Source organism: Euprymna scolopes, chromosome 10 (genome assembly GCF_053919585.1).
Source record: "Euprymna scolopes isolate OS-2025 chromosome 10, ASM5391958v1, whole genome shotgun sequence".
In the NCBI taxonomy this organism is placed as follows: Eukaryota; Metazoa; Mollusca; class Cephalopoda; order Sepiida; family Sepiolidae; genus Euprymna; species Euprymna scolopes.
Genome location: NC_136491.1, coordinates 66,793,223 through 66,805,707, shown reverse-complemented (window position 1 = coordinate 66,805,707; position 12,485 = coordinate 66,793,223). Strand labels below are relative to the sequence as shown.

Sequence of the window (12,485 nt, the reverse complement as noted above, 5' to 3'; positions counted from 1 at the left end):
TTATTCAAAAAAAATTTAAACTAGGAAAAAAAAATGTCTGATGAATTGTTTTTTAAAAACTTCCATTTTACAAAAATTTTAATTATATTATTTCTGCAGATATATGAAAGTGGAATTTGCTTGAAAAAATATAGATAAATAAAACTGAATTTTTATATTTATTTTCATATTATATTAATTTCATGTGATTCTATCCCATCAGACGTGTTTGTAATAGTTATTTGTTTAACATACTTGTTTGAATAATAATGCAAATATTTAGCTAGTTAAATTTATGTAAAATACTTATTCTCAATTTAAAGCTGTAAAGCTATTTATATGTTATTTGCTTTGCTGCTTATCATTAAGAGTTGAAGAAAGCAAAAAACGATTTTTCTTCATGATAAAGAAAACCCTTTTAGAGAAAACATTCACTAGAAGAGTTTGACTTATACAGGATTGTTGTCCTTTTTATTTAAAAAAAAGGAAATTAAAAATGTTTAGAAAACAAAAAAGTTGAAATCCTCTGAGATGTTTCTCAACAAAATCAATGAAAAGCTAATGTAGAATGGAATCAGCAACTTCATTCCAGATCTGAAAAAGAAAATGTATTTTATCTTATTTGTCAAGCAATTTTAATGCAGGAATGTTAAAAATAAAATTACGTAAGTTTTTTTACAGAAAAAATATTTATGATTAACAAATAAGATTTCATTTACATCATCTTCATTACAAAAAAAATGTTTATAAAATTAAATGAATTTACAACTTTAGAAAAATATACAAAAAAAATGTTTATGAAATTCGATGAATATACAACTTTAGAAAAATATACAAAAAAAATGTTTATAAAATTAGATGAATTTACAACTTTAGAAAAATATACAAAAAAAATGTTTATGAAATTCGATGAATTTACAACTTTAGAAAAATATACAAAAAAAATGTTTATAAAAATAGATGAATTTACAACTTTAGAAAAATATACAAAAAAATTGCTTATGAAATTAGATGAATTTACAACTTTAAGAAAAATATACAAAAAAAATGATTTAATACTGCATGATTGCAATAGATATACATGCCTAAAGAAGTTTTAAGTATTTTATAAAAGAATATAAAAATTTTTTTAAATGCAGTTTAAATTTCTAAGTTGATAATATCGTAAACTTAGCATTTGCATAAGGCAACTTGCACTAGAAAATTCAAATTATAAAAAGGAGAATTCAATTATATAACAGTGAAAAGAAAATACTATTAATTATAAAACGGAGATCATCATCTGTTTACCATATAGCTGTTTCAGAGATTACAAAACAGGACAGGTGTTAAATCTATGGCTCTTCAGAGGAAAATACCACTTCCCCCATAACAAAATGTAGACAATTAAGTTATTATTTCACTAATATACAAATAAAAAAATAATAATATATATATTTATATATATGTGTTACAGAAGATTAGAAAAACATTGATACCGTCAGTTTCAAATACAACACAAAGGAGATCAATCTCTGGTCGCATATGTTGGACTCTCTTCAGCCTATTTTATATCTGTCTGATCTTCTGTAACACACATATATAGATATTATGCGTTTCTATTATTTTCTTTATAATCAAACACTTTGCTGAGCTTCTCTCCCACAAACCTTACACAGATATATATAAAATAAATAAGTATGATAATACTATTAAAAACTACTCTAAATTAAAAAAGAAAAGAAAGAATTTACTTTTGGTCTTAACATATTTAGAAAGTTGATACATTTTTACCTAAAACTCTTATTATTTTGTATCAGGTCATCTTTTTTGTTTTGTCACTGTGCACAATGGAGAATGTCATCCATTAAAACAGACAAAAAAAACGAGGAATTTTTTATAATATCAACTGTCAGGATGTCACTTGGTACTTGAAAGGGTAGCTGGTTGTTGACAGGAACTGGAGCAACCAGATTTCTTACAGTCAAAAATGTTTTAGATGTTTATTGACTGCATCTACATCAAATTTGGTTCAAGATTAAAAGTCTTCTTTTTGTTTAGTTGCAAAAAGTCAAGTTTTGTTTTTTGCTTTTGTGATCAAAACAAACAGAAGTGATGCACGTGTTTATTTCTGCCAACGCGCATCTTTTCATGTTTGATTATGAAAATGAAAGCGGTAATCTGATACACCACAACAAAGCCCTCTCCCTGGATAATTGATCAATTACTAAAGAAACAATGTACCGGCCAGTTGCATCAAAGGTACATGCAGATGTGTATGCATGTATCTGCAATGATCGTTAGAATGATGAGAGCAGGTGGATCTGTAAAGGTTGAAGAGAAAATTATGTGGCGTATGCACTTCTGCACTGGGTGGTTGAAAGTGATAAGTGAGTGCAAGTGAGTCTGCACTTGTTGATTGTCGTCCATGTTGTGGAGTGAATTGTCAAAATTAATGGTACACTATGGTCAAAGGCAGTTGCTCAAGGTTTGAAAGTGAGTCTGCAGGACCAAGTACAGGCGAGTCTGTACTGCTGTTGGGGTGCATCATTTGAGTTGATGGGTCGCCTGAGCCTTGAGTGAATCAAGCATTTCAATGTTGCAGCTTAACTCGTCTTGAATTGGTACAACTTCTTCCATAGGTGTTATTAGTGAATATTTCAAAATTTTATGGCACTTGATGAATTTCTATGAAGGTTTGGTTGTCACATCTGTTGCTGGAGAGAGTTGGTAGGTTTTAAAGGTTGTTATTGATGCTTGATAGCGACCATGTATCAGGAATAAGCCAGAACAAGAACAAGCATCTCAAGGGGTTAAAATTCTTGCATTCCTGAGGTAGGCTTATTTGCCTCAGGTTGATTCGAGTTGTATAGATGGGATTAGATACTAGAAACAAATGCTAAAGGGCGCTGATATTTTTTCTTATTCAAGTATTTTTTTTTTTTTTTTTTACTTGACACTTTCTTTTTTATAATGGTAATAAGTTATTATTATATATAATGGTAATAAGTTATCTTCATCCACTGTTAATATTAGAAACACAAGAAATACAACTTTTCTCTTCTTCGTATACACATATTAGATGAATAGCTGAGGATAACTAAAATTATTTTCCCAAACAGAACAGCTTTGTACTACTTTTATGTCCCATTACAAAGATTAAAATCAAGATATAATGATACTAAACCTTATGTTTAGAATCCTTGTTCCAATTGTGATCAAAATCAATTACATGATTTTAATCCTAGAAAATATCTCAAATTTAAGACAAGCTTAAGGGGTTTTAAGAAGAACTTGAAATTCAGGGAATCTTGCTGAATTGACGTTTATTGACTATGGATCAAATTCAATAAAAATCTAAAATATTTGAATTTTCACATGGAAGACTGTGCCTACATTATGCCTCCTAAAATATTTTTAAATACTCCAAAGAGACAGAAATTTGGGGAATATTTATTAATTGATGCCTAATATCTAATGCTAAAATTTCCCCCCCAAAATTGAGGTATTTGAACTTTCACAAAAGAATTCCACCCAGTTTGTATAAAACTAATATTTGAATTAAATTTAGCCTACATTAACGACACTTATGCCTAGCGGCTATGTTCCAAAAATCATAATGATTGGTTAGTTTATAAGTGGATTCTTATATACAAATACATAAACACACATCTAACCTAATGTATATATAGCTATATGATACTTTGTGTTGACTAGAAAATCATGTAATTAAGCTGACCAAAGCTAACAGGAATAAAAATATTTCTGACGATACTTGCTTTAGATCTTGACTTCATTCTAAAAGACACATGAATCTTCTTGTATGCCTAGCATAGTTTTGATATATGAACATTTAATGTCTCTGAAAAAATGACTCATGATTAGGTTGAAGTCATCGTTATTTTTGTTGTCGATTCTAAAACAAATCTAGAATAAGACGCAGTGATTACCTTTATGAGATTGTCCATGCCGGTAAGAAAACCATCTTCATAATTTCCAAGTTGCCATTTACTACGGTGATTGATTTGAATGTGATCTGGGACGGCAAATGTCTTGGAAAAATCAATGAGCCAAATTCCACTTTGACCAAACTCATCATAAATAATCAACAAAGAGCTGCCAATGAACTAAAAACACAAACTAATGAACACCATGAATAAAACATTGTCATCAGCAATGGTAAACTAATAAAAATATAAAATAAAGTTCTCTTAAAGAAATCATGAAACAAAGAAATTGAATAACATCATAAAATCTTCACATATGCAAATTCATCTGCTGTAAAAAAATTTATCTGTTTTTGTTTGTTTCAAATACAATTTCATAATAGAATTCTCTTTTCCTAGCAACATAAAATTATTGTCTGACCTCAATAAGATGAGATGAATCTTTCCATGACAACCACAGCAATACATAAAAGATAATCGTGACATTAGGATCACTCACCTTGCTAACATTTAAAAGATTTTGTTTCTCACTAATTTTTACAACTAGACAACCTTAATGTACTTAATATTGCAACATTTAAATATTCAACCTTTTTTTTTTATACTGACTAGCTAATTAATTATACTTGTTCATTTTACTGTTTGATAATGTTGCAAATAATAGTTATTTTGTAATTGATACAATGCATATTTATGAAATACTTTTCTTTGTTTAGTCAGTCTATTTTATATTACAAATATTCGCTCGAATAAAGGAATTCACATTTGGGACAATGTAAAAAAAAATGATAAGAAACAACAATATGTCAAACTGATTTAAGCAAACTTGAATTTTACCAGCTAATCAAGTTTAAAATAAAAGATTTCTTTATTTCACTTTATGTCAAGTGATTGGAGAAAGGAAAGAACAGACAGCAAATTTAACCCTACTCCCTCATGGTGGAAATAGGAGGAGGGGGGTACATTTATCTCTGACTCTCCCATCGATGTTGCATTGTGGCTGGATTATGAAATTGGATAACTTCAGAAAATACCGGATGTTATTCACCCACACACACACACACAGTATCATGTTCTGATAATTGACCGAGATGACGTAAGCAGAGAGAAACAAAGTCTGTTAAAAAAGAAACTAATCCACATTTTGACCTCTTATGTCAAAGACAATGGAATTTGGTCAATAAGTGTAAATAAAACACAGTTGTTTTGATGTAACTAGGCTTGTAGTGTTATTTGACCAACAACACATTTCAACAATATAAAACAAGGAAATACAGACATGGGCTTTAAATATGGTTGGCTAGAATTGTACCATACAATACCTGAATGGTAAGAATAATGCTTGTGTGAATCTCTTGTGATGCTCTGTGGATTTGAGTCAGGACAATGATGATCCTCTGGTAGAGATAGACAGTAGGAATCATCTAGTAAGTGCAATAAACTCAAATCTCTTCAAGCCGAAAGAGTTTGTATCATATAAGAATGCTGAAGACTCATCAGGAATGCATGAACGACCTACGTTATCAGGTAGAGATTTAGTTAGCAAACAAAAAGTAGACAAAGAAATGTTAGATTTGAAGATACGAATGAAAAATGGTAAAGTGTCGAAAATGCAACAAAAGAAGTTCATATTAATGGATGAAGTGATCTATTATTTGTCATAACCCGACAATGAACCACCAATTAGATTGTATGTACCGTCACAACTTAGGAATAGAGTGCAATACCATACAACAATGGTCACATGGGCATGGAGAAGATGTTTCATGCAGTTAAATGAACATGTAAAGAAATGTATTGCATGCCAAGTTATAAACAATATTAGAAAGGCCATGGAAAAGAGGATGAATAGCAAAACAAAGACTAGAATTTAAGATCGGTGATTTAGCTTATTATAAAATCCACCAGAAGAGGGGGAAATTATGTAGAAGCCGTACTAGGTAGTGATAGAGAAAACTGAACCTGTCTTTTATAAAATTAGAGATCTGGTAGCGGGCTCTGTAACAAAAGCGCATGCTAAACATTTTTGGGCAGTGTCTATCGAGGAATGAGAAATCCCCACTATAGAGAGGCAGTTAAGGAAAACTGTATTGACCGCTCCAATGGAATATGGCAATTCTGACAGTGAATCAGTCACAGAATAGGCTGATTTTCCAATGCAGAAATGTCAACATCAACCCGAGAATCTGGATGAGGAATATGATGGTACAAAAAATTCTGACGCATTGTATGATGTTAGGATGTACTAATAGCATAAATGCAAGTAATTGCGTCACTTTCAGATGATGAAGATAGAAGTAGGGTCAAAACAGAAATAAGTAAGAATAGCACTGAGATTGGGAGAATTAAAAAAGACAAGGAGAAACGGAAATACTTGGGATGGGTAGGAACTATGTCTTGTAAAGCAGTTAAACTCTGTTAAAAAAATTCTTCCTCTGTTAGTTCAGACAGTGAATGAAATTTGTGGAAGATGGTAGCAGCTTCCCATTTCAACAGAGTATGTGAAATGGTGAAAAAAGTTAAACATTATATAAATTAACTTGAGCAGATGCACACATGCAGCTATCGAGTGTCATTTATCTAATTCCAACTTAATAATTGAGGTGCGATTACTGTTGCTGATCAATGATTATGCATCAGGGTGTTTCCTGAAACAGGACAATTAGATGGAAAAATGTCCATAAAAATGTTAAGGATAAAAAATAATATGTTCATGTAAAGAAAAAAAATGATTCATGGAAATGCATTTTACTCCATTAGACAAAGACTGATGTGTTTTTTTGGCTTTGAGAATGAAAAAAATGTATTCATTCCATGGATACATTTTGGGAAATGAGAAAAGGAATGTGGTATCATGCCTTGATTCTTGAAATCAGGCAACTTTTGGAAAATGTTGAATGTTATTCACACACACACACATAAATACTAGGTATCATGTTCTGATTGTTGATCGGGATGACGTAAGCCGAAAGAAACAAAGTCTGTTAACAAAGAAACTAACCCACATCTCAACCTCTTACATCAATGGCCAAAACAAAAGGAGAATGGAATTTGGTCAATAAAAAAAAAACATATACAACAAAGAACAAACAGACAAGAGATGGATGAATGAACAAACAATGAGTTAGATGTGTACCAGATATTTTCTTTGGTCGGCGCCCTCTGCACAACACACCCATATACCTATCCTCACTCCTTCTCTTTGCTGCTGAAGCCACAACAAAAAGTGTAAATAAAATAGTTGTTTTAATATAACTGGAGTCGTATTGTTATATATAATTCGCAACTATGAAAAACACTAAGTGAATTATACATGCATGCTGTGCATAAAATAACAGACTCATTTGGTATTGTTATATAGACTGATATATGACCTAGATCCAAATAGATTTTCTTTACTGGACAAAGAATGTGTAAGAGAGAGAGAGTAATTAAGGCCAAATCCTTGTTCTCATGTAGACAAGTGGGGGAAGCAACATAACCAAATCTAGAAATGTGCATAAAAATCCAAAAGCAAACAATGTTTCACAAGCTGCACCAAAATAAAATGGTTAAAAAATTTTTATAGGAAGGAATTGAAATTTTTATATAATTTATTAAAAAAAAAAAAAACCTTTTTTAAATTTCAATAAAAAAATAACATAAAAAAATAGTTTAGTAATCTTTCAATGCAATAAAATAGAATAACCTACCTCATGAGTTTTGAAAAATATTGAGGATTCAAACAATTTGCACATTTCTTTTAGACGCTGACACAAAGCGTGGGAAACTTCCTTGTGGCTATTTAAAAAACTTTTTAATACACTATATATCTGAAAGTCAAAGCAAATGTTAAATTGAGATACATTATCAGTTTTGATGATGACATTTCAAGCTAAAACGATAACTAGCATTTTAATTAGAACAAATGCATAATTGTTGTGTTGATTTAAACAAAAATAATTGATATAATTGTAAAGTTATTGTTATCTGAAAATTTGTCAAAACAACCATGATTGTTTCATCAAGAGCATGCAGTCAAAATGTTAGTTCTCCATTGGTTCTGTCTTTCAGGTTATCCTGACAGTCAATGATGCTGATATTCCACCATTTCAAATTTCAATTTCTTTTATCTTACTCTAGGCTTTCTCCAATTCTTTTACGAAGTTGAGAATAAAACAATTTCCTTGATAGTTATTTACGCTTTATTCTCTTCAGAAGTCTGAATAAATAAAATATTTTTGTGCAGAGTTTTAAAAAAAAAGAAAAAAAAAAAAAAAGGAAGAATCTCCCTTCATCTTTAATGATTTTAAAAGTTATGGTTCAGAAATTGAGTAGCATTTTAGCCTCAATGTATACATTGCTGGAAACATGGGAAAATCATGACATTTTCTTTCAAATACTAAAACAAATCAGTCAATTAAGTAACTACTGAAAGTTGTAATAGTTCCCTGCACCCAAAAGTAGCCATTTTATTTGTCATGCAAATAAAAAAATACAAACAGTGGATATTATTACGACTAAGTAGAGTAACTCCTAAATATTCATTAATCACTAATATTTAGATAAAACAAAGAATTACTTTCAAAATAATATATTCTTTCAAAATTTAACAAACCATCAATATTTAGATAAAACAAAGAATTACTTTAGAAATAAATATTCTTCAAAATTTACAAATTGCAAATATTTAGATAAAACACAGAATTACTTTAGAAATAAAATATTCTTCAATATTTAACAAATCACCAATATTTAGATAAAACACAGAATTACTTTAGAAATAAATATTCTTTAAAATTTAACAAATCACCAATATTTAGATAAAACACAGAATTACTTTAGAAATAAATATTCTTCAAAATTTAACAAATTACCAATATTTAGATAAAACACAGAATTACTTTAGAAATAAATATTCTTTAAAATTTAACAAATTACCAATATTTAGATAAAACACAGAATTACTTTAGAAATAAATATTCTTTAAAATTTAACAAATCACCAATATTTAGATAAAACACAGAATTACTTTAGAAATAAATATTCTTTAAAATTTAACAAATTACCAATATTTAGATAAAACACAGAATTACTTTAGAAATAAATATTCTTTAAAATTTAACAAATCACCAATATTTAGATAAAACACAGAATTACTTTAGAAATAAATATTCTTCAAAATTTAACAAATTACCAATATTTAGATAAAACACAGAATTACTTTAGAAATAAATATTCTTTAAAATTTAACAAATTACCAATATTTAGATAAAACACAGAATTACTTTAGAAATAAATATTCTTTAAAATTTAACAAATCACCAATATTTAGATAAAACACAGAATTACTTTAGAAATAAATATTCTTTAAAATTTAACAAATTACCAATATTTAGATAAAACACAGAATTACTTTAGAAATAAATATTCTTCAAAATTTAACAAATCACCAATATTTAGATAAAACACAGAATTACTTTAGAAATAAATATTCTTCAAAATTTAACAAATTACCAATATTTAGATAAAACACAGAATTACTTTAGAAATAAATATTCTTTAAAATTTAACAAATTACCAATATTTAGATAAAACACAGAATTACTTTAGAAATAAATATTCTTCAAAATTTAACAAATTACCAATATTTAGATAAAACACAGAATTACTTTAGATATAAATATTCTTCAAAATTTAACAAATTACCAATATTTAGATAAAACACAGAATTACTTTAGAAATAAATATTCTTTAAAATTTAACAAATTACCAATATTTAGATAAAACACAGAATTACTTTAGAAATAAATATTCTTTAAAATTTAACAAATCACCAATATTTAGATAAAACACAGAATTACTTTAGAAATAAATATTCTTCAAAATTTAACAAATTACCAATATTTAGATAAAACACAGAATTACTTTAGAAATAAATATTCTTTAAAATTTAACAAATTACCAATATTTAGATAAAACACAGAATTACTTTAGAAATAAATATTCTTTAAAATTTAACAAATCACCAATATTTAGATAAAACACAGAATTACTTTAGAAATAAATATTCTTTAAAATTTAACAAATTACCAATATTTAGATAAAACACAGAATTACTTTAGAAATAAATATTCTTCAAAATTTAACAAATTACCAATATTTAGATAAAACACAGAATTACTTTAGAAATAAATATTCTTCAAAATTTAACAAATCGCCAATATTTAGATAAAACACAGAATTACTTTAGAAATAAATATTCTTCAAAATTTAACAAATTACCAATATTTAGATAAAACACAGAATTACTTTAGAAATAAATATTCTTCAAAATTTAACAAATCACCAATATTTAGATAAAACACAGAATTACTTTAGAAATAAATATTCTTCAAAATTTAACAAATTACCAATATTTAGATAAAACACAGAATTACTTTAGAAATAAATATTCTTTAAAATTTAACAAATTACCAATATTTAGATAAAACACAGAATTACTTTAGAAATAAATATTCTTTAAAATTTAACAAATCACCAATATTTAGATAAAACACAGAATTACTTTAGAAATAAATATTCTTCAAAATTTAACAAATCACCAATATTTAGATAAAACACAGAATTACTTTAGAAATAAATATTCTTTAAAATTTAACAAATCACCAATATTTAGATAAAACACAGAATTACTTTAGAAATAAATATTCTTTAAAATTTAACAAATTACCAATATTTAGATAAAACACAGAATTACTTTAGAAATAAATATTCTTCAAAATTTAACAAATTACCAATATTTAGATAAAACACAGAATTACTTTAGAAATAAATATTCTTCAAAATTTAACAAATTACCAATATTTAGATAAAACACAGAATTACTTTAGAAATAAATATTCTTGAAAATTTAACAAATCACCAATATTTAGATAAAACACAGAATTACTTTAGAAATAAATATTCTTCAAAATTTAACAAATTACCAATATTTAGATAAAACACAGAATTACTTTAGAAATAAATATTCTTTAAAATTTAACAAATTACCAATATTTAGATAAAACACAGAATTACTTTAGAAATAAATATTCTTCAGAATTTAACAAATTACCAATATTTAGATAAAACACAGAATTACTTTAGATATAAATATTCTTTAAAATTTAACAAATTACCAATATTTAGATAAAACACAGAATTACTTTAGAAATAAATATTCTTTAAAATTTAACAAATTACCAATATTTAGATAAAACACAGAATTACTTTAGAAATAAATATTCTTTAAAATTTAACAAATCACCAATATTTAGATAAAACACAGAATTACTTTAGAAATAAATATTCTTCAAAATTTAACAAATTACCAATATTTAGATAAAACACAGAATTACTTTAGAAATAAATATTCTTTAAAATTTAACAAATTACCAATATTTAGATAAAACACAGAATTACTTTAGAAATAAATATTCTTTAAAATTTAACAAATTACCAATATTTAGATAAAACACAGAATTACTTTAGAAATAAATATTCTTCAAAATTTAACAAATCACCAATATTTAGATAAAACACAGAATTACTTTAGAAATAAATATTCTTCAAAATTTAACAAATTACCAATATTTAGATAAAACACAGAATTACTTTAGAAATAAATATTCTTTAAAATTTAACAAATTACCAATATTTAGATAAAACACAGAATTACTTTAGAAATAAATATTCTTCAAAATTTAACAAATTACCAATATTTAGATAAAACACAGAATTACTTTAGATATAAATATTCTTCAAAATTTAACAAATTACCAATATTTAGATAAAACACAGAATTACTTTAGAAATAAATATTCTTTAAAATTTAACAAATTACCAATATTTAGATAAAACACAGAATTACTTTAGAAATAAATATTCTTTAAAATTTAACAAATCACCAATATTTAGATAAAACACAGAATTACTTTAGAAATAAATATTCTTCAAAATTTAACAAATTACCAATATTTAGATAAAACACAGAATTACTTTAGAAATAAATATTCTTTAAAATTTAACAAATTACCAATATTTAGATAAAACACAGAATTACTTTAGAAATAAATATTCTTTAAAATTTAACAAATCACCAATATTTAGATAAAACACAGAATTACTTTAGAAATAAATATTCTTTAAAATTTAACAAATTACCAATATTTAGATAAAACACAGAATTACTTTAGAAATAAATATTCTTCAAAATTTAACAAATCACCAATATTTAGATAAAACACAGAATTACTTTAGAAATAAATATTCTTTAAAATTTAACAAATTACCAATATTTAGATAAAACACAGAATTACTTTAGAAATAAATATTCTTTAAAATTTAACAAATCACCAATATTTAGATAAAACACAGAATTACTTTAGAAATAAATATTCTTCAAAATTTAACAAATTACCAATATTTAGATAAAACACAGAATTACTTTAGAAATAAATATTCTTTAAAATTTAACAAATTACCAATATTTAGATAAAACACAGAATTACTTTAGAAATAAATATTCTTTAAAATTTAACAAATCACCAATATTTAGAT

At 26.0% G+C, this 12,485-nt stretch overlaps 1 protein-coding gene across 5 annotated transcripts in view; it reads right to left on the bottom strand.

Moving 5' to 3' along the window:
* Positions 1-392: 392 nt before the first annotated feature.
* The window catches only part of LOC145286041 (inositol-trisphosphate 3-kinase homolog), a 70,572-nt gene continuing 58,479 nt past the window's right edge, over positions 393-12,485 (bottom strand). For all 5 annotated transcript variants that reach the window (XM_080134667.1, XM_080134670.1, XM_080134668.1 and 2 more), the window contains 3 exons: positions 7,598-7,717; positions 3,909-4,085; positions 393-573 (listed from right to left, as the gene is read on the bottom strand). In XM_080134667.1, coding sequence (XP_079990793.1) covers positions 538-573; positions 3,909-4,085; positions 7,598-7,717 — 333 coding nt within the window. In that variant the 3' untranslated portion in view covers positions 393-537. The remainder of the gene's footprint in view (positions 574-3,908; positions 4,086-7,597; positions 7,718-12,485) is intronic.